This window comes from Fusarium venenatum (genome assembly GCF_020744135.1).
Source record: "Fusarium venenatum strain MPI-CAGE-CH-0201 chromosome Unknown EDB82scaffold_3, whole genome shotgun sequence".
In the NCBI taxonomy this organism is placed as follows: domain Eukaryota; kingdom Fungi; phylum Ascomycota; class Sordariomycetes; order Hypocreales; family Nectriaceae; genus Fusarium; species Fusarium venenatum.
In genome coordinates this window covers 6,794,549-6,815,754 of record NW_027072131.1, presented here as the reverse complement: position 1 = coordinate 6,815,754, position 21,206 = coordinate 6,794,549, and the positions used below count along the sequence as shown (strand labels likewise).

The following is a 21,206-nucleotide window of genomic DNA, read 5'->3' as shown; positions in this document are numbered from 1 at the left end:
AACCATTTCCATCCCAGTTGCAACATGCTTGTTCGCCTCGGTCTTGGCGTAGACTGCCAAACGTAAGGAAATGCCCGGTACTAGAGACTATGTATTCTTGGGAAACATCTGGGTCGCCTCTAGTATAAGACACTGTCACGTTCTTTCGTATCATCAGTTTGTGGGTGCCTTCTGACACGTAATATCGCGTGACGAAATTCTGTTATCAACGAACATATATAAACAAAGGTATCCCAAGCTCATCAAGTATAATTAATTTTTAGATATTACTCCTTAAATGTGCAACCTTACATCATAGGTCGTTGCATCATCGACGCCGCCATTTTCAGTCTATTTCTTGCCTCAGACAGAAGCTCCCATTTTGTATTCGTCAGAGCATCGTCAACAACACTTAACAAACCAATGATCTTGTTTCTGTTTCCTACCACGCCAGCTTGATTTTGGTGCAGGTGGAAAGCTTTGATGGAATCGATCGTGGGAGGAATCATGATTTGCAGATATGTTCGGAGATCTTCGTGACGGTCGCGCTTTAATGTTTCGTAGTCCATGTTGGATGACATAGGGGTCTTCTCGGCTTGAGATCCTTGAGGAGTACTGGTTGCCCCTTGGTTGGAGGTTGGAGGAACACTTGAGTCTGTGGTTATTGTTGGAATTCCGATGTTACTGGTAGGATATTGCAGATGGTCTGGGAATGGGTCGATATTTCCATCTTGTACGAATCCGTATGCCCATAATACCAGAGATGCATAATACAGAGCCCAAGGTCTGACCAGCAGTTTATCACTTCCAGCATCGTATTTTGGATAAGTGGAAGGAAACCAAGCCGATGGCAGCCCGTTGGCTTCGTTAGCCATGCCTCCTCTTTTCGGTTCCTCTTGGAGAAGAATAAGCCGGATGAGCTGTAAGGCGTGATAAACCCCACCAATGGCTCCGGGTGATGCCACCCACTCCTTGATCTTGGCTTCTGTCCTCCTCCAATCCACAGAAGAAACAGTTCTGCCAAGAATCTGCGGGACACCAGCAAAGATACAAAGTTCTGGCATGCTGATGTAGACTGTGATATGACCCAAATGGTAGAGCACTGTGCCCTGCGTTTCCATGGCTTCACCATCGTCGCTTCCTCCTCTGTTAATCAATCCCAATCTCTGCCAATCAAACGCAGCGTGCTTGACATGGGCAACACCATCATCGTAGTCCTTCTTCCACCAATCAAAAGCTCTGAGCAATTTTGGCCGCCAACGTTCTTGGACGCCAGGTATGGTGTCGGTCCCAAGTGTTGAGCGGTCAAGATCTCTCTGATGCATCTGCCATGTCACAGAAAGAAGGGCAGCTAGAAGTGCTATCCTTCCAAATGGGCTTGTTCGCACTCTTTGGCCATTGAGTGTTCGCTGTAAACCATCAAGGAAAGTGATTGGCGTGACGCCGTTGGCATGAAGACTTGACTCGACACAACCAATCTCTGATGGCGAATCAGAGGACCACAGAGTGTTGTCACAAGGAAGTGGCAGTTTGATTTCGTGAATCACAAGTGTGGGTGTATGTCCAAATAAAGCCGCATGCGTAGCGTCGATGATAAATGCAGCTAAAGCAGCTCGTCGAGTAGCTTCCTGCGCAACCCAGTGGTCCCACCATTTCTCAGGGGACGAGTTAAAGCCCGGCCGATTCGATCCAGGAAACATTCTGGATGATCCCATTTTGGGGCTACCCAGAGGGGTTGGAACTCTGGACACATACGAGGACTGCTTCCCTGTCAGGGCACTTCCTCTGCGCATGAGAGACAGTGTTGTAGGGAAGTAGATATGAGCACGCTCGTGAAGAACCCGGCTTGCGTTCATCTTCTCATACACCTCGAGAATTAATAATGTCTGTATGACCCAAAGCTTCGCGGGTGGATGAGAGTCGGCATGCATGAAAACCTGCCAACGCAGATTCCAAGAAACAAAAGTGGTGAACTTTGAAATTTTTTCCATAGTATCTTGTGATGCACCGTGTTTATCAACCATGGAAGCACCCATAATAAGCACAGCCAACAGAAGAAAGTCGTTTGCAGTTTCGGGTATAAATGTTGGACGGTGGAGAATAGGCAGTTGATCGTGAAAGTTGTCCCAATATGAGTTGAGATAACGTTCAACATTGACATGACTCAGAACATGGCTCTCAGCATCAGTGTCACTTCCAAAGATTTCACCCTTGATATCCGCGGCCGACCTGCTGCCTTGCAGGCTGATCTCGTTGAAACGCTGCAGCATATAGTGGATTAGCGCTTGTCGTTTGTGCTCTGAAAAACTGTTCTTCCCAAATTGCGATAAGTCCACTACTGGTGTCTCCATGGTCAATGGTTCTGACTGGAACCATAGGCTGTTGATAGGCTCGACGTAGGAACTCCCCATCATGCCTGGTTGAGGCGTGTAATCTGTACACAATTGCCCAAAGTTATTGGAGTATCCTGCCATGCCAAAAGTACTGGGCACAAAGTTGTAGTTAGAACCTAGCCCCTGACCAGCAAATAGCCAAGTGGTAAACTCATCCGTACTCGATGGGGAAAGTCCGAAATGCTGTTCTTCTATGTTGACATGTTCCGTGTTTGACGCTGGTATTCCGTTGGGCATAGCATAAGACTGAGCTCGAGCCCGTCCCGGACGACCGGTCAATTCGGGACTTGTCAGGGGCATAGACATATCAGCAGGCGGCATCTGATCAATCCGAAACGGTACAGATCCCATGGCCTGTTTTTCTGGGGATGAATCGCGACTCTGTAATTGTCGTTGGTCTCCGTAGTAGCTGCTTGGTCCACCCACTTCGTCGCGTTGACCAGAATCTTGACGCGTCATGCCCCCATCGATTCCGAATTGCTTTGAGTTGTTAGAATCAAGTCCGGAAGCATCCATGGACTGCCGGACCATTGAGACCTGCCGTCCCTTTTCTGATTCTTCTCTCCCTTCATCTTGGGTGTCACTCCAAGCTGAGCCATCTTCACTAAAGGAGTATCGTTCACTTCGTTGCCTGGGCATTTTTGAAAACTCCTTTTGAGGCCTTTGAGATAGACGGCCATTGCCATACTGTTCCACTTGACGCTCATGTCTCAATTTGTGGCGAGCGTAGAGATCTTTCCTGACAAATGTAAATGAACAGTCAGGATAGTCACAGTAGTAGATCTCTTTGGGGGAGTCTGGAAACGTGTCAGTCAATGGCAACCAGCCTGGTTGAGTCTTGCTTACGATTGAGTTGGTGCCTTTGAAGATGTTCGGCACGCGAATAAGTCCTCCCACAGCCTTCGTGGGTGCACTGAAACTCCTTGCAAGAAGCCTTGCGGCGTTTCTGACGCGGAGGCGACGAAGTCATCTTGGCCCGTGACCTGTTGTTGACCTCGGCTAGGTATCCGTAGACGTGTTTCCTTCCCCAGAATCTGATTTCCGGTACAGGTCAACCTCTGCGCGCCTCTTAGTTGCGGTGGACGGATGTTACGAGTGAGACAAAAGCCAGAAATGAAAGCCAAAGTTGGCCCTGGGTCTCAAAATTCGAGATTTTGGGGGTGAGTGTGACCATACTATACCTCCTTCCTACTTGGTCACCTGATGAACCATCCCATTCTTGGATGGTTTTTCAAGGGTCGCTCTTACCATCCCCCGCGATTCCCCCGCCTCTGGGAAATTACCAATTGCGGGGGTCTCATCCGAGGCTGTTGGCTGCCAGGTGCAGGGTACGCTGTCTGTCGCTGACATTCTCTTTTCTTTTTTCTCCGTAATAGAGGTTATATTTTGAGACATGCATTGGCGAAATCCGTCCTGACCTATTGGCAGAAAATTTGCGGAAAATCTAATCGATATATGCTATCAGAAATGTTTAACTCTATTTGAATTAATAAAGATAAAATTGAATACGTTTTGGAACTTAAAGCTTCAGAGCGAGGGAAAAAGTCGATATTAGACTTTAGAAATCGTGTGGAACCATCAAACAAAATTGAATACAGTTTGACCCCAAGACATCACTTGATCCAAACCTCAAGCATCTTGGAATATATAACAAAGGTTCTTTCTTCTTCCTTTGGCCAACAATCCAGGAATCTTACAAAACTTAATCTTTGTTACACTAACGAAAGTGCATCGACAATCCTCTTCTGTTTTTCCCTTCGCCACCAACACTGTTTTGGGCTCCTCCATCAGAACTATGTCTACTATCACACCGATACACCGGTCGCCTTGGGATGTATCCCTGGAGTTCGAAGAGTTCGACTTCTCTGATAGCGTTGACGCTTCAGCAGGGAAAGAAGTCAGCGATGACCACTACAATGCTCTAATGGAGGTTCTCCAGAAGTACTACAAGGCGACTGATGTTATTGAATCATCACTTTTCCTAGTCATCAGATGCCAAGACGGTCCGCCAGACGAAGACAAGCGACCATCCTCAGTGGCTGGAGCTATTGCTATTTGGACTGATGCCACAAATTTCGGCGATATGCCTTTTGTCGTAAACCTTGAGCAAGGCGATCCGATTGAAGTTGAGGACGATTTTGCTGACCAGATGCTTTACCGGAAGTGTCCATCAGAGGAGGTTATACTCTATCTTGCTAATCTCTGGCCCGGGTGTGAAGCCATCTACGAGTTAGGGAACCAACTTGTGGTGGAGCTTCCTCTTGTGAGTCTGGAAGAACATTTGGATAGACTGCAGAGCCTTGATAAAGGTATCAAAATGGGCTCTTACATCGTCAGGTTTTACAACAGTCCGCTACCGAACTCGCAGAGGACCAAAATCAGAGATATCAAGCAAAACCTCAAAAAGCTTCTCAAATCCACCGATTACGATACGTGCGATCTTTTCATCTTCGATTCTTCTGCCGTCGGCAGACAGGTTGTGGCATGTTGTGGACGACGGTTTACCATTGGGCAGAAAGACGCACAAGACAGCGAGAGCCATGGAGTAGTCGGTGGCGACAAGTATATTGCCTTTAAACAATCCGCTCTCATTTCAAACTTGCCCAAGTCTTTCAAGAAGCTACATGATCGTGGCTGCCACTTTATATTTCTACAATACAGTAAAGCATCTCTTCTCAATAAATGGCACCGGACTCCAACGATGATGATGGAAGAAGGCGGTGATGTCGGAGTTGTCTTGCATCTGGAAGACTTGCAGTTCCCGGACAACTTCAAGAATTACCCGTACATTATTTTACCGATTCATTTAATTGATATCAGGTGGACGGTTGTTTGGGAGCCTCACATAGACCTTCTGTCTCATTGTTGAGGAAGTCATTGCATAGGAATATGTTACGAGCATTTCGCAAAAGAACAGGGGCTTGAAGAAGATCAGACGAAGATGCCAGTACGCCATGGATAGATAATCAATAAACCTGATTTGATAGTTCTATCAACCACTTAACTAATCAGAAGTGATATTCATGCGATCCGCTTGAGTGGGTGGCTATCTTGGCGTAGCCTAACAAGATGGCTGACACACCAACAATACGCAAGATTGAATCAAGAACGGGAATCTCTGACATCTCGCGCATGTCATGTATGATCAGCCAAGAGAAACCATGTTACCCGAATAAATCCGTGTTGTGAAGTGCACTCAGCCCACTTTGTAGTTTACCGATGTGTTTGGCTGGGTAGATAAACGTTTCAGCGTCACCTGTTGTACGAGACTTACTATTGTAAATGGCGATTGGACGGGAATATGTTGAATTTACTCCATATAAATGATGAGATTGAGTTTCCATAATTTCGACACATCAGCTGTCAGACTGACTTGACAAGGATAGCCTCAAGGCACTACAAAAGATGGCCACCGGAAATGTGGGAGACAAAATAATATGGTTATTTCATGTCATGTTAGATCCGACTTAAAGGCTGTTTATTTTTGTACTCTAAAACTTGAGCCCAGTGGGACGATCCACCATGAGCGTTGCGACGTTGACGGTGTTTGTATCACAACTAGGTGGGTCAAAGAAATAGGGAATCTTATTCCGGGTCCGGCTTGTCCGTCTAATCCTCAGGTTTGAAGGCGCTAAACGGAGCAAATAGATAAGCTAATAGATCCGTAGTGAGATAGCTGTAGCACAACTACAGTGCTGATGAGGTGCAGTAGAAGTGAGAGATTATTCATGCCGATCTGTCCTGCTGTGAGGTCGAGCCAGTTCCCATTATTTTGTATCTATCTTGGTTCGACACCTTACGAAGTTCTAGAATCCACCTACCGTGCTAAACCACCACATTTAGCCGTCTTGACCGGATACCATTGCTCAGATACGCTTTACAGAGCACCAATTTCCCATAACATAGGGCCCCTAGTAAGAGTTCATTTTTTTCTTTGCTTTTTCTGCAGGTGTCCTGAAAATCCCAGGTCTTGGCCATCCTAAACCTGGGGCGCACAGTGGCGTCTTGTTCGTGCGCGCGTGCAGCCATCGATCGACGTCACACGTGGCCTCGCCCTTGCAAAGTTTATAAGCGATGACTGGCAGTCGATCTAGAATGTGTTTCAACAAGTGGAGAAATTCCCGACTGGAGAGAGGCTTCAGCCATTGCGTGATATCTGACCTGATGCGAAACTCTACAGAAACTACAGATGGGTACTAATTGCAAGCCACAAGACACACACTGTTTGAAACACCGGCTGCAAATTTGTCGTCGCCTAAGTCTGTCGGTGTGTGAAGTAGCTGCTTGCAAGGGCAAGGTTGGGCTGATCTGTAGCGAAATGGAAGATGGCATTGGAATCATTTCTTCGAATGCAAGTGTTAGTCTCTACAGCAATGATCGCCGACTATCCACTGCCGATGCCATGCCGCGATAGCAAAAGGGGAAAGTGGATGGGAAAACTGAGGCTCTGAATCTTCAAGGGGGCGGATGATCATCACTTTGTTCGGCCATAGTCAGGAGAAAAAAGCAAAAGTCTGAGAATCAGGTATCCACAGCCACGATTTTAGAACGATCAAGAGCTGTCAGGGCCTGGGGTCAGGGTGACCCCTTGACACATAGACATATACAGTACGGAGCATCCGTGCTGGTGATTCCAAGGGTTCACCGATGAGAAATGTCGAGGGGGCATAATACAGCTATATAACAGATGGAGTATCAAAGAGCGGAATTGGTTGCCACGCATCTTTGGCGAACCGTTATTTTATTCTGGAACTCTGCGGAAATACGATGTCGGGTGGAAACAGTCAGTGCCTGGGAACAGTCTGTGCACTTGGGTCCCTGATAATATTATGGTGGAGGCCATAAGGCATTGATTGTATGATTAGTTGACATTGACAGCCCACACCAAGACTTTCACTACAGCAGTAGTAGTTACTGACGGACTGGAAATTGTTCAAGCTAACTGCGGGCGCTTTCTTGAGCGTCAAAACTTCACAACTCCCGGCTTCCCCTCCCTACACTAGTAGACACGGCATGTAGTAGTGACGGGGGGATTGATAATCTAGGCCAGTCATGGAATTGCTTGTACCATATGGTGTTAGCGTTGGTTCGAACCTTTTGAGATCTCTGGAGATTGATTTGATAAAAACTGAACCAAGAACTTTTTACGTGACATTGACTAGAATGCCGTGTGGCGTTGCGAAAGTTCTTTAATGACGCCTAAAAAACAACACACAAGCCGAGGTGCGTTCTTTATTCCTTCTAAGAAAGGGAGTTGAAGAAAAATTAAATGTTGAGGTGGTGGTTGTGGAGATTATCTCGGCGCCACTATTGTAGCTCGCTTTCCCCATTTGGCAGTCAGGTTCCGTCCCTCGGTTCAATCTTTTATCATGACATAGACTTGGCTGACATGACCACTTTGCTTGGGCAGGTATGGGGAACAAACGGTGCTTGTACAACTTTCAACCTGGCTTAGTACCTTCGTCTGCCTTACCGGAACGATCTAGACATTCTGCGAACAGACATTATTTACTCTTGCAAGGCAAACTTTATCAACCACAATCAAGACTATGCAGCACTAACGCCAGTGCCCGGTCCTTGGGGCCTTACTTGTTCCTCTTTTTCTCTCCGAGGCGAGAGCCCTTGTATCCCCTTTCTGATCGGCTCCGTGTGTACAGTACATCGCTCTAGTATTCGTCATAAGCTGGGTTCCGGGGTTCCGGCTTGCTTTGCCCCTCGAATGAGACCCAAAAGCGAGGTAACATTGTGGATTTTGGACGCCCAATTCGCGAATAGCGTTGCTCCCCAAGTCTGTATCTGTACCTCACGGAGTCGATCAGAATAAGTCGCATCCCCAGGGTCCCCTACGAGATGATCCAAAGCCCCTGTAGGATCAATAACCTCATTCGGTATAATCTGTCATGGTTCCGCCCGTGTCCAAAGGCCCGCAGCGGAGACTTTGATCCAAGATATTGGTTTCATAGGAACATGAACCATGGCCTAACCGAAAGCTACCGGTCTCTCGGTTCCCATTATTATATACATATCTGCGACCACCGACTCCAGTTGCCTGGCGGCCCGCTCCTCCCCCGTCCTGGATCCTCCTTCGTCTATCGTCAATCCTCTCTGTCTCTCTTTTTTCTTTTCTGTTATAATAGTTACTTCTTCTTATTACCGTATGCGACTGTTGCTTGGATCTGAAGCTTGACTTTGTATAGTCAAGAATCATGGGTGTTCCGAATAGAGGCCCTGAGCTTCAGGCAGTGTGTTACACACTGCTTGTCTCTTCTGTTATAGCAGTTGGACTAAGAATCTATGTTCGTACGCGGATGGTCAAGAACTTTGGTATGGATGATTGGACAATGTGTGCTGCTCTTGTAAGTCTTTCGTCTGTCAGCACTCATACTGTCTACTGACCACGACCTCAGGTCACATTCCTATTGTTTTGCACAAGTTCCCTTAGTGGTGTCACGCACGGAACCGGTCGTCACCGAAGTGACCTCGATCCAGCAGATTATATCAAAGCGAGAAATTGGTGGTGGTGGTGCTATCTGTGGTACTGCCTAACCATGATTACTTCAAAGATATCCATCGGCATCACCCTTCTTCGAATCACCAACCGAAAGATGGACATCTGGATCCTTTACGGCACAATGGCCATAACACTCTGCACCGGAATCGTCTTTTTCTTTGTCACCCTCTTCCAATGCTGGCCCATCTCGTATTTCTGGAACACGAACCAAGACGGAAAATGCGTCAGCCCCGACGTCATCATCGCCCTCACATATCTGTACAGTGTCTTCAGTGTCATCTCCGACTTTACCTGCGCCATCCTGCCCATCTTCTTGATATCCAAGCTCAACATGGGAAAAAAGACAAAGCTTGCTGTGATTCCTCTATTTGCCATGGCTTGCGTGTTAGTAACTCCTCATTATTCTTTTGTACCCCAGCTCACACCATACAGGGCCAGCTCAGCCGTTGTCGTTCGTTTCGCCTTTGTTAAGGATTTCAAGAACCCAGACTTCTTGTGTACGTCTCAAGTCATTAATCATAAAGTCGTTGATCATAGACTAACAAATCATAAACAGGGGCAACGGTCGATATCGCCATCTGGTCGGCCACAGAACAAGGTCTTGCCATCACCGCCGGCTCCTTGGCAACTTTGAGGCCTTTGCTTCGATTACTCGGCCGCAAGCTTGGCATAACGACATCGGGACGGTCTGAATTGAAAGACACGGATCAGCGAACAGGAACAGGGCTAGGACAGTTTGGTCCTTCGAGGGCTACCAACAGCGGCAATAAGAAGAGCGATCTTTTTGGGCTCGCTACATTCGCACGGGAGGACGACTTGAACGGCCACGGGCGAGACTGCGAGGCAGCTTACGCTGGGAAGGACCATTTTGGTAGACCGTCGGCGGAGAGAACAGTAGTGTCGACGTGGGACTCTCGAAGGGGTACAGGCAACTCGAGTGAGGAAGAGTTGACGCCAGGTCTGAGACCCAAGAGCAGTGGTGCAGTCAAGGTCACTACCACGTTCAAGGTAGAGGAGGACAGGATTTGAAAATAGCTGCGGCAACACAATTAATAATGACAGCCTTGATATTTATAGCGAATAATTGCAAGTGTTTCTTGACTACAAGAAGAATAATAATACGGGAAAGAAAGGATGAAACAAGTTACTTAAGTATTCGACTACAATGAACTCGACTGACAATGATGCCAATGACGTCAATCGGTCAACTGGTGATATAGCTCTGCTGCCACTTGAGCTAGGTACCTCACAGCTATCGCTTAGCTACCGATGCAGACAGCTCCTTATGAGGGGAAGCTCTTTAGCTTATTAGCTATGCCAAGTTTAGGAGCTGTTATCTAGTTTTCAACTCGATACATGATAGGTAGATTATCGCAAAAGATCCGTATAATTGACCCTATCCAGACACCAGACCGAAAAGCAACGTTCCACTAGGGCGGCTATCACTTTCGGGGAGACTAACAAGGAGCCTAATGCTGTTTGAATCTTGTTTTCCGTGCAGAAAGACAGCAAACAAACGACCCTTTTACGGCCCCCAACTAACAAAAAGCAAAGCAAATAAGGAGGGGGGACGCGATAACTGGAAAAGGAAACTGAAAAGACAAAGACAGACCCCAACTTTTTGCCCACTCAACTATTCCAGGGTGCGGGCGCTTGTCAATGTGCATTGGCAGCGGCTCATAGCACCTGATTGAGTAAGGTAGCGTCTTGGCTTTTGACACGCGCGCTGACAGTTTTGAGTTTCCAATCCATGTTAAAAAAGGGATCTGCATCTCGGAAGTTTTTTAAACCATGAGTGCATCTCCTAATGAGGACAAGAGTGCGAGAAAATGCAATCATGAGCAAGTCATTCGTTAAAGTTAAATTTCGTATTCTTTTTGAGAACTATCGATCGATTGTTTATTGGGGTCCGAAAATTGCTTGCCGTCTTGATTCATGTCACGTCTTCACTTGCCGAGGATTTGTGCCGCTTGAATACACTGCATGGCCTCCGAAATTGGGGTCTATACATCAATTCTCGTATAAATTGTATCAGCAGATACTCACGGAAGGAATGCTATCCGATGAATGTTACGTTTTTGTAGACCGCTTCAACGTGTGATGGATATTGGAAACTCGATGTTCCAAAGAGAGAAGGATTGGGTGTATGTGACTGGCGTATATACCCCATACAAAGATACGAAGCTATATGACTATGATGTAATATGAGAGCTCGGGGAGTAGTACTGCCGTAGTACAAGATTTCTGATTCATCAAGGTTAGTCATGTTTCTACATGGATGACCTGTCACACAAGGCATAGTCAGTGGACAATAGGCCTGAGGATCGAAAAACTTGAGGATATACATAGAGTTGATATGTTCAAGACAAGACGATTTATCAGAGTATGATATATCAAAGTGTATAGACACTCTGTATTACTTAGATTTGCCGTGTATAAAGACTGAAAGGGACCAAGCTGGTTAAGTGAGTGTCTAGTTTACTAAGTTGATTTTACCACCGGCGTTGTTGATAGTGTATGTTACCAAGAGATCTGCGGTTCCAATTTAAAGATAGACTTTCGCCATAATGATAAAGATCTCTTAGGTTCTCTAAGTATATACGATGGCACTCAGTGCCATTGGTTTCTTGATAAATTCGCAACGGGTGGTTAGTGTCTCACAGGATCGGAAGCTTCTCCGATGCCTCGGCCATAGTGTCCGATGTCGGGCCAAGCATTAGTCAGTTCAAGATTCAAGGCAGACATTGAACAACAGCTAAGGATAGAAGAGTCACAAGAATTTCAGAATTGGTCAATTATGTATAGAAACAACGGGATTAGATATCTCCTTTTGTATAGTCATCCCGACAATCGCCAATTGCTGTAGTAGACCTGTGTTGACCTCATTTCTTTACAAATTGAACCGGTCCCTGGATCGCATTTCCCCCTCTAACTAACGCCAGTCATCAAGATAAACTCCATTCTAAACCCTGCTAATTCAATCGTCTTGTGGATCTAATTCTTCATCACAGGGCGGCAGCTGGCCCGGCTCCATGGGGAGAAAATCACGTGATCGGATTAGCGTCGCGGAGAAGTTCGCCTCTGATAAGTTCAAAGTCCGGAACTTGTCCCGAGAGAATAACAACGCTTGAGTCCCCTCCACCCCCCGCGTCTCTTTCGGAGCTCCAGTATCTGAGCCCCTCCAAATCTTCGGTCAAGTCTTCCAGAATCTCTCTTTCCTCGTTCGTGTGAGGAAATTGTGCGTCTTATCAATGAGCGTCGTCGCCCAAGACACAACTCCCTCCTCAATGGCTCGGAAGCGTTCGGCGCCATCCGATGGTAAAGATGCGCGCAAAACATCATTGGCGTAAGTAAATTTGGAGTTTCTTTTTTGTTTGTGTTTCTCCACTATTAATTGTGAATTGTCTAAGTGAAAGTGAATGACCCAGTGACTGACATGCAACAGATGTCTTACTTGTCGTAAGAAAAAGGTTCGGTGTTCGGGGACTACCCCTTGTCAATATTGTACCAAGCGCGGCTTAGACTGCACGGTTCCTGAGCATGGACATAAACGCATGTACATGGCCAAGTGAGTTCCTTTCCTAATGTCCTCTACACTTTGTATCTGACGATTCGTTAGTCGAATCGAAGAACTTGAGAGCAAGCTAGCCAGATATGAAAGAGACGGATATGATGGACTGCCCTCCACTCTACCTCCTAGGGCATCTGGTATGTGAAGACCTGTTAATAACATTGACTTATACTGATATACCATAGAACCCCCGGTCTCAAGGACGGCTCACATCGACCAAACAAGGGAATCTGCCATCCATCCGCAATTGTCTCAATCCTCTCCACATGACCCCCAGCATAACAGATCACGATCATCGAGTTTCATCCGTCCTTCCACCAGCTTCTCGGCACCTCTATCCCAACCTAAATATCCTTCTTATGATGGGACTCAGGCATCACCAGTTGCCAGTAAGTCAAACTCATCTGAGTTTACACATCCAATCTCTTACTTATACTCTTACAGCTATCCTTGCTGGCTCTTCACTTAGCTCCAGCCACACCTTTGGTTCTCGAGTTCAAGACTTATTGGGCTCATCTCGTGCTGAACTAGAACAGAGTGGTAAACCCTGGATAAGCCCCGAGGCAAATCAAGTTCATGAAATCATCAGCCACCCATGGCGTCTTTCCAGCAGCGACTTCCCCAAGCTACCACCCAGACATGAAGCACAGCGGTTGTTGGACACTGCTTTGTTCTACATTGGCCAGTCACAACATCACATCGATGCTCGCGAGTTTTCAGATAAGATGTGGGCTTTCTACCAGAACCGTGATGATCCTGCTCAGCTGGAATCGTTATGGGTTCTTGAGATGATTCTCATGATTGCGATTGGAACTCTATTCGATGCTAATCCCGAGGGTAATGACGAGTTTTCAGGCGTTGTACTTTTCGAGTACGCCCACAGAAACGTTCCAACGTTGTCTGATCTACGCTTCAAAGGCAAGATTGGAATTGAGATCTTTGCTCTTTTTGCTATCTACCTCGGCAACATGAACCGCAAAGAAGAGGCGTATCTTTATGTAAGTTGATATGCCCAGACATCCAGATCCGCCGGTTAACTAATATCATGTAGATTAGCACTGCTATGCGGCTTGCAATTTCACAAAAGTATCACAGAGTCTGTGGAACAAGACACTTGATGCAGTCGGAGAGAGTTCACATGAACCGCCTCTGGTGGACAATCTATATGCAAGAACGGTAAGTTTTCTAGACAGAACCTCATCGTATGGTTACTGATGATTTATCTGTTCAGACGCCTGGCTGCAGCAACGGGAAACCCTCCAAGCATAGGAGATGAGGCAATCAACATCCCTCTCCCTACTGATTCCCCTGGATTTCCACCTGTAGGGCCTATGTGTACAAACATCAAGATCGCCAGGGCGACAGGACGTATCTTGGCCGGTAAGAATCCTTCTAGAACAGTCGAGGATGGGCAGCTGCTGACCTTGTTGAACAGTACTGTACAACCCAGAAGACGAGTCAGAACACACTTTTATTCCTCGTGTCCAGGACATTGTCAAGTCTCTTTACGAAATTTCTCAGGAAATCCCTTCAGATTCAGTCACGGATGTGTACAACTTGGGCCGTGATCAATCTTTGAGGACGACTGCTTCACTGCATCTGATGCTGTTCCAGGTATGTCAGTCCTCCCACTTTACAACGATGATACTCACATTTATACAGGCAACTATCCTGACGATTAGGCCGATCATGTTGCATGCTGCGAAGCTCATTCTCAGCGGCCATGGTCCAACAGGAGAGCAACTGCATGCTTCGCCACTTGGAAGACTATCTAGAACTTGTGCTGAAGCCGCAAGACGGCAGCTCAAGGTAGTTGCCACCCTCAGAAAGCGAAACATGATTGGTAAGTTAAGTTTGCCTCATTCATTGTTCTGTGCTAACGTAGTCCAGCAATCTTTGGTTTCTACGACTTTGAGGCTTCCTTCTCAGCTGCATTCATCATGATCCTCGCTGCCATTCTAGACTCAGTTTGCGAAGATAATTTGAAGATCGGTCCTAAACCTGGATTGACGCAGGCACTGGAGGAGCTACAGCACCTTGCTGATCATGGAAACACATATGCTCGCGAGAGATTGCACGAAGTCAAGAGGCTATGGAAAGTGATGGCGCAGAAGATCGAGTCACTCCAAGTCGTCAATGTGTCTCCCCATGGCACAACAGGTGATTCCCAAGCAAACAACAGAGCGGCGCATACCAACGGTGCAACACCAGCTGGATTCAGTGACTCGGGCGCTCTTCCAAACGATCTTGTCCCGGGCGCTCAAAGCACATCTCCAGACGATTTTATGCTTCTCGACACAGACCTTTGGGACAATTTCTCAAACCTCTGGGTTCCCATGGCCGAGGCGGCCGATGGAAACTCGCAGCAGGAGATGTTAATGGCGGATATCCCGCACGATGACTTTTACAAGCACTGCTACTCTATGTATAACAATCCGGACTGGGATCTCACGGGAGAAGATGTTGGGGACTTTGCCGAGCTTGGAAGACATATTCAGGATTCATGACGGAGTTTTGCGCGGCGGAAAGAGAAAAGTTTTGTTTTGGGCATTCAACTACCCAGCGGATTTGTTTTAATTAATTGTTTGACCAAGTTGGCATAGAGATCTCAACTAATTAGCCAGTGCCTTGCAATAATAGACAGGCATGCTTTGCCAGTTAATACCGTTACACAGAATGCCCACAGTCATCGTTAATTATGCGAAAGCCATGTATATCTAGATCTGATTGATGAGAACAGAATGCAGAATCACGCCAATGCCCATATTGGCTATCAGGATGCATATCCTAGCTGATTTATCATGTCGGCGCAACTTTACAGCGCAAGCTTACATGGCTCTCAATCGGATGAACTATTATAGCGGAGAGTGACATCAATTAACGTTGTGTAACGCTTCTGCGGACTTGGCTTAACGCATGTGTAAGCGCTGGGTTAGGTGCATTAGTAACTGACAGCAGCACTAACCCTTGTTGTCTCGGGAATGGAGGCAGGTTATTCGTTGATAGACAAAGGCCGGCAGATTGGGGAAAGACCGAAGGATTATTATCGCATTCGCTTTATTGTTGTTTGTAGTAAAATTGGCGGACTATGCGGAGTTTGGATTATTGTGCAATGAACTTCTTCAAAGTCGCATCTCATCAAAGTTATAAGACGATAGATAGCCTTTCCCCGAGACTCGAACAAGCCATCCACTCTTAGAACCGGAATACAACATCAATACTTCTATAAAACCACAATCAGCAACTCCAAGATGTCAAAGGTTCTTGCAGTCACCGGTGCCACAGGCAAACAAGGTGGTGGCCTCATAAACTACGTCCTCAACGACCCAGAACTCTCAAAACAATACACCATCCGCGCCATCGCCCGTGATGTCGATTCCGAAAAGTCCAAAGACCTCAAGGCGCGCGGTGTTGAAGTTGTCCAGGGCGACTTAACCGATCAAGCTTCCATGAAGAAGGCTCTTACGGGTGCTCACTACTTCTTCCTCGTGACTGCGGCTTTCTGGACTGCTACCGACCTAAAGCCTGAATATGATATCATCAAGAAAATTGCTGATACCGCTGTTGAAGCTGGTATTGAGTACATCATCTTTAGCAGTCTTCCCAGTTGTTCTGACATCTCTGGCGGCAAATACACCAAAATCCATCCCTTTGACGCTAAGGCCGAGGGCGAAAAGTACATCCGTACACTCCCCATCAAGAAAGCATTTGTTCGTCTCGCCTTCTTCTTCGAGAATCTTGTCCAGATCCCTTTCTGGCAACCTCAGAAGGACGCGGAAGGGAACTGGGTTTTGGCTCTCCAACTCTCACCCAAGACACGTATCCCATGGGTTGACAACGGCAGCAACGTTGGCAGCTTCGTTGGTGCCATTCTCGCCGAGCCTGAAAAGTACGATGGTGTTGGCTTCAACGCGGCTGTTGGGTACTACACCATGGAAGATATCGTGGCTATTGAGAGTCAAGCCACTGGGAAAAAGATCACATACAAGCAGATTCCCCCCGAGGAATTTGCAGACAAGTTGCCTGTTTTCAAGGAGGTTTTTGTAGAGGCTTTTCATTCTGGTGACGAGTTTGGGTACTTTGGTCCTGGGGAGAAAAAGTCTGTTGCTTGGGCTGCTGAGAGGGCCAGGGGTAAGCTTGTAACTGCGGAGGAGTTCTTCAAGGCGAACCCTCTCAAATTGGAGTAGGTGAATGGAGATTGATGCAACGCAGGAGTAGATAGTCTCTGAACAGATGGTTAGGATTAATGACATTAGTTTGTTGTGAGCCAGACTGCCAATGGGGCATAGACTGTGGAATAGCCTAGCTGTTGTTTTATTCATCAATACACACTGTAAATGCGTTATATAAACTATAGCACCAGAAAAGTTGGGCTCCAAGCTTTAGGACACAAAAATAAACAACCTAAGAAGTCTGACCTAAGTAGTATAAACTGGCCTAATAATTTTGTCCCTTATGCTTCCAACGGCCAATTTTTCTAGTACTCTCAAGTATAGCAAGAAACCACAATCAATACATATCATTGATTATTTTCTACATAGACGCACATCATATGAGTCAAACATGATATTTCAAATCATCTCTTTACGCCGAGCCAACAATCTCAGTACCAGCAGTCCGCCCGTACACGACACATTCCAGCAGCGAAGATCCTCCCAGGCGATTATCACCATGAATACCACCAGTAATCTCACCAGCAGCGAATAAACCAGGAATAGGCACAAGCTTATCGCCGCTCTTCTTCAACACACGAGCCTTCTCATCGATAGCAACTCCTCCCATGGTGAAGTGTGTAATGGGCGTCACTCTGCCGACGTAAATATCTTGGTCTCGATTTTTCTCTCCGGGTGGAAGTGTCCACCTTCCACGTTGTGTACGACCAAACTCATCCGCTGACCCGTCAGCGACAGTTTGGGCATACTTATCCACAGCAACGATTTGAGCGTTGGTTAGATCGCGCATTTTGACCTTTTTGAGGAGACCTTTCCATTCGTAGAAGCTGATGTGGTTTGCCGACGCTTCAGAAGCACCGGGATCGAGAAGAATGGTTATGTCCCACTGTTTGATCATACCGTCGCCATCAGTGGCAGTTGGAAGCTTCATAATGGCATTGCTAACGTGTTCGCGGGTATTCATCTCATTGACGAAACGTGACCCGTCGGGTGAAAGAAGAATACCGCCTTCACCACGGAGCATCTCGGCTGCGAGGAACTTGAGCATCGTGTTGGGACTGGCGGGGTCGACGAAGCCTGTTGGGTGGATTTGAACACTGTCCATATCTAATAGCTCGGCTCCAACGGAGGTGAGAATATCGTGGGATCCGGGCCTCTCATCATTGGTAGAGGGGATTCCCTTTAGATCAGGGCGATAACGTGCCAAAAGACCTGTGGCATCACCGGCAAAGCCACCACTAGCAAATAGAACTGAGCCTTCGAGGTTGTGCTTCTTGCCTTCGAATTCGTACTCAACGCCTTTAACTTCATCGTTTTCCTTGACTAGGGCCTTGACTTCGGCGAGATTTGTAATAGAGAACTTTTCGTTCCCTTTCAGTTTGTTTAGTAAGGCGATAATAATGGCAGCTCCGGGGGGTGTCTTTCCAGCACCTCGATGGGTGCGAGCAACGCTGTGCCCACCGAGGGGTGCAACGACGCTAAGGTCAACACCGATCTCGTCAACAAGCCATTCGACGGCGGCTGCTGATTCAGTCGTGAGCTTGGTAACAAGAGCCTCTCGATCCACAGGTGGTTGGCTGAGATGAAACCGCGAGCCAGCTGACCGAACAGAGTCGCTATAAAAAGAAGTATCGCTCTCCACACCAGCGGCGCGTTGGTATTTTGTTCCTGCACCATTGATACCAGACGAAGCCTTGATACTATTACCACCAGGTTTAGGAGCGCGATCGAGAAGATGAACCGATGGTGCACCCCGTTGCAGAGCCTCGTACGATGCTGACAGTCCAGCTAGACCTGAGCCCACGACGACTACGGGACGAATAGAAGAAGACATGGTTTTTGATAGAATAGAAGTCAGAGTGGAAGGATGAATGATGTTGCTGTAGAGCATAGCAGTGAGGGCGACTGCGAAACCAATGCAAGAGAGGAACAGGATTTGCGGCCTGCTCATTGTCCAGCGAAGGATACGAGGCATTGAAGGGGGTTTATTAATTGCGGGGGATTGTAACCATGGGCGGGATCGGCGGTGTAGATGCTTTATAGGAAGCGGTTGATGAGGTGGTTGTCGGCAGTTGGATCATTGTGGACTGTTTTATTGTCAGGTGATTTTGATCGTACGATTGGTGAGATGTCTCGGAGTTATTAGCCTTATAGCAAACTGTTCATATTTCTAACAACGATTGATAAGGAAGACTGAAAATACTTACCCATTAATTTGAGGATAGTTCAAGATTCCTCTTTGGTTATTAAACATGAACGTATCATCGGCCGGCCGGTCCCGCGTTTCGGGGTTTGGGGCGGCCCCACTTCCGGGATTGACGGAACCAAACGATCGCAATCCATCAACTCAAGACTGTAACGCACAAATTGACAACTCCCCATCCTACCGGGTTCTTGGAACTCGTCGAGCTAGTGTTCCTTGAGGTTTATAAGTGTGGGGGTGCTGCAGGACATCAATAGCGGCAGATCTAATGAACCCGTGGGGACTACAATCTTCAAGAACTTCAAGTGCGATTTCCAAATGAGTATTCATCATTTCCAAGATATGTACGTCCTCCATCATATTATATCATATAGTAACCACCCTCTATATATGCCATGGTCCAAGCGGCAGGTCCTAAACAGAAGCCAACTATGACCGTTTGGAACAGCGAAAATGACCTTCTAAACTCCTTCAATGCAATGGGGCTCGTACCAAACTATTGGTGGTCCCGGTCGAGATGATGCATATGCCTCCCATTTTGTTTTAACAATAAATCATATCGTGACGCGTGAAAATGCAAACAAGTAGACTTCAAAAGCCTAAGCAAGGTGCTCCTCAGCCTTTTGGTGACGGTGGGCTCGGCCCTCATCAGACCAGGGGAAGTGGATGACGGGGACTTGGAAGAAAGAGTTGCTGGAGACATGTTAGTAAGCTATTTTGGACATTGGTGATGGAATAATAGGTTACGTACCTGCTGTCCTGTAGACCGGCAAGGGCGTTGTACCAAGCCATAAACGCAGCCAAGAATCCAAAGAGTCCTGCAGCCTTTTGAAGAGCGATCTGAGCAGTGTGGTTGCCCAAATCATGAGCATAATTCTCAGTGGCGAGCAGCAAGAAGCAGATGTCGAGGAAGAAGAAGAGCAAGAAGAACGCAACGGTGGAACGGAGAGTGCAGATGAGAAGAAGAGTAGTGAAGATGAACCAGCCGGTCAGGAAGAAACCCATGACCGAGCCTGTGTCACCCTCATAAGGTCCATCAGCACCGAGGACGTTCCAGGTGGGAGTCAGCAAGAGACCGTAGGAGATCCAGAAACCTCCGTAAGATGACAGGGCGGTAGCACCAAAAGTGTTTCCAACGGCCATTTCCCTGTTTAGTTTGGTCAGTATAAAGTTAAGGTTGGTTCGGGTGAGATTATAAGACATACCACATTCCAGCCAAAAGCTGGACAAGACCTCCATAAGCAAAAGCCACGGGAATAGCAATAGCGGGAGACGTTTCACCGCGAGTGTGCATGTTGATGCATGACAGGACAAAAGTGGTGAGAGCGAAAGCGCATAGTCCAAGAGGAGCAGGGTTGGCGAACTTGCGGTGCGCCTCTACAGGCTTCCAAAGACCTGGTTGCATAGCACCACCGAATGCGGGATGGATGTGTTGAGGATTGGGGTAGAGATGAGGGTGAGCAGCTTGGTGAGCAGCTGTTGTCTGACGCTCAAGAGTCTTGTCTGAATCGTGAGGGAGATCATTTGTGTAAGATTGCTGAAACTCGGGCAGTTGATCGTTTTGTGCCATTTTGAATTGAGTTTGGGGGGCTTGTGAAGCCGCGAGATGTCTATAAGTGGTGATGGTGTGATGCAAACAGTAAAAGAGTCTAGTCTATAAGCGACAATGACGGCACAGCAAATTTAGTTGAAGAGTATGAAGAAAGAGAATAAGAGAATAAACAAGTGGCAATGGAGGGAAGAAGACAAGATTTATAAAGTAAGAAAGAGACAAGGGCAAGAAAATTGATGAGAATATCTAATTAGGTACATCAGGGCAAGAGAAAAAGAGTTGGGAACGGGGGACCTGGGCTAGACTGTCATGTCCCGTGGAGTGATATGGAGACTCGAGTGGAGTGACAGTGGAGTGTCCACTAAACAAAAGAGAGGGCGTGGGGAGAGGAAAAGGACCCTAGTAAAGTAGCATTTTTGGGGTGACGGTGCAGTTGAATGCATACAACATGCACCTGAATTGGGGGATAAACACGAGAATGATATAACAACTATCACTCAAAGGTCAATAGGAAAAACAGAGGCAATCGGTCTTTTGGGGAAACAATCTCTTTGTGGTGTAGTCATAGGTATGAAAGGTCAAAGGAACAACGGCCCGTATCTTCCATTCTCTCCTGACAACTAAAGAATTAGGCAAGTAGACCCAAACAACGAGAAACCAAGAAAAGATGGTTACAGACTTGGCCCATCCTACTTGGTGCGTCAAAAGAACAAGAGAATCCCCTTCAACCTCATAAGCACCATCTCAAAGCAGTGTCTGAACCCCAACACTCCTTACGAGAGAACAAGGCTCAAACCCGCGGGGACATGTCCCAATGCATGTGGG

General features: G+C 47.0%; 7 protein-coding genes across 7 annotated transcripts; 4 read left to right on the top strand and 3 right to left on the bottom strand.

The window, feature by feature from the left end:
* Positions 1-287: 287 nt before the first annotated feature.
* EDB82DRAFT_430653 (fungal-specific transcription factor domain-containing protein) lies at positions 288-3,342 on the bottom strand (the record flags this gene model as incomplete). The annotated part of the gene is made up of 2 exons (XM_025728753.2): positions 288-3,169; positions 3,219-3,342. The coding sequence occupies 2 exons, from the start codon at positions 3,340-3,342 to the stop codon at positions 288-290; spliced, it is 3,006 nt and encodes a 1,001-aa protein (XP_025583089.1).
* A 516-nt stretch (positions 3,343-3,858) lies between these two features.
* On the top strand, positions 3,859-5,372 carry EDB82DRAFT_509679 (uncharacterized protein). The gene has a single exon (XM_025728752.2). It carries the CDS (start codon positions 4,168-4,170, stop codon positions 5,239-5,241), a length of 1,074 nt encoding a protein of 357 aa, XP_025583088.2. The 5' UTR covers positions 3,859-4,167; the 3' UTR covers positions 5,242-5,372.
* A 2,938-nt stretch (positions 5,373-8,310) lies between these two features.
* On the top strand, positions 8,311-10,103 carry EDB82DRAFT_274487 (uncharacterized protein). Its single transcript, XM_025728751.2, has 3 exons — positions 8,311-8,728; positions 8,780-9,380; positions 9,440-10,103. The coding sequence occupies exons 1-3, from the start codon at positions 8,579-8,581 to the stop codon at positions 9,910-9,912; spliced, it is 1,224 nt and encodes a 407-aa protein (XP_025583087.1). The 5' UTR covers positions 8,311-8,578; the 3' UTR covers positions 9,913-10,103.
* A 1,570-nt stretch (positions 10,104-11,673) lies between these two features.
* Positions 11,674-15,251, top strand: EDB82DRAFT_568548 (uncharacterized protein). Its single transcript, XM_025728750.2, has 10 exons — positions 11,674-12,229; positions 12,329-12,451; positions 12,503-12,591; positions 12,640-12,843; positions 12,899-13,452; positions 13,506-13,630; positions 13,686-13,834; positions 13,890-14,068; positions 14,117-14,297; positions 14,345-15,251. Exons 1-10 carry the CDS (start codon positions 12,135-12,137, stop codon positions 14,959-14,961), a joined length of 2,316 nt encoding a protein of 771 aa, XP_025583086.1. The 5' UTR covers positions 11,674-12,134; the 3' UTR covers positions 14,962-15,251.
* Positions 15,252-15,404: 153 nt separating this feature from the next.
* Positions 15,405-16,797, top strand: EDB82DRAFT_509671 (uncharacterized protein). Its single transcript, XM_025728749.2, has one exon. It carries the CDS (start codon positions 15,706-15,708, stop codon positions 16,639-16,641), a length of 936 nt encoding a protein of 311 aa, XP_025583085.1. The 5' UTR covers positions 15,405-15,705; the 3' UTR covers positions 16,642-16,797.
* Positions 16,798-16,869: 72 nt separating this feature from the next.
* On the bottom strand, positions 16,870-18,777 carry EDB82DRAFT_509670 (FAD binding domain-containing protein). The gene has a single exon (XM_025728748.2). The coding sequence runs from the start codon at positions 18,599-18,601 to the stop codon at positions 17,039-17,041; it is 1,563 nt and encodes a 520-aa protein (XP_025583084.2). The 5' UTR covers positions 18,602-18,777; the 3' UTR covers positions 16,870-17,038.
* Positions 18,778-19,308: 531 nt separating this feature from the next.
* EDB82DRAFT_274439 (GPR1/FUN34/yaaH family-domain-containing protein) lies at positions 19,309-20,624 on the bottom strand. The gene is made up of 3 exons (XM_025728747.2): positions 20,035-20,624; positions 19,581-19,976; positions 19,309-19,522 (listed from the first exon to the last, which is right to left on the bottom strand). Exons 1-3 carry the CDS (start codon positions 20,397-20,399, stop codon positions 19,429-19,431), a joined length of 855 nt encoding a protein of 284 aa, XP_025583083.2. The 5' UTR covers positions 20,400-20,624; the 3' UTR covers positions 19,309-19,428.
* Between the last annotated feature and the right edge of the window lie 582 nt (positions 20,625-21,206).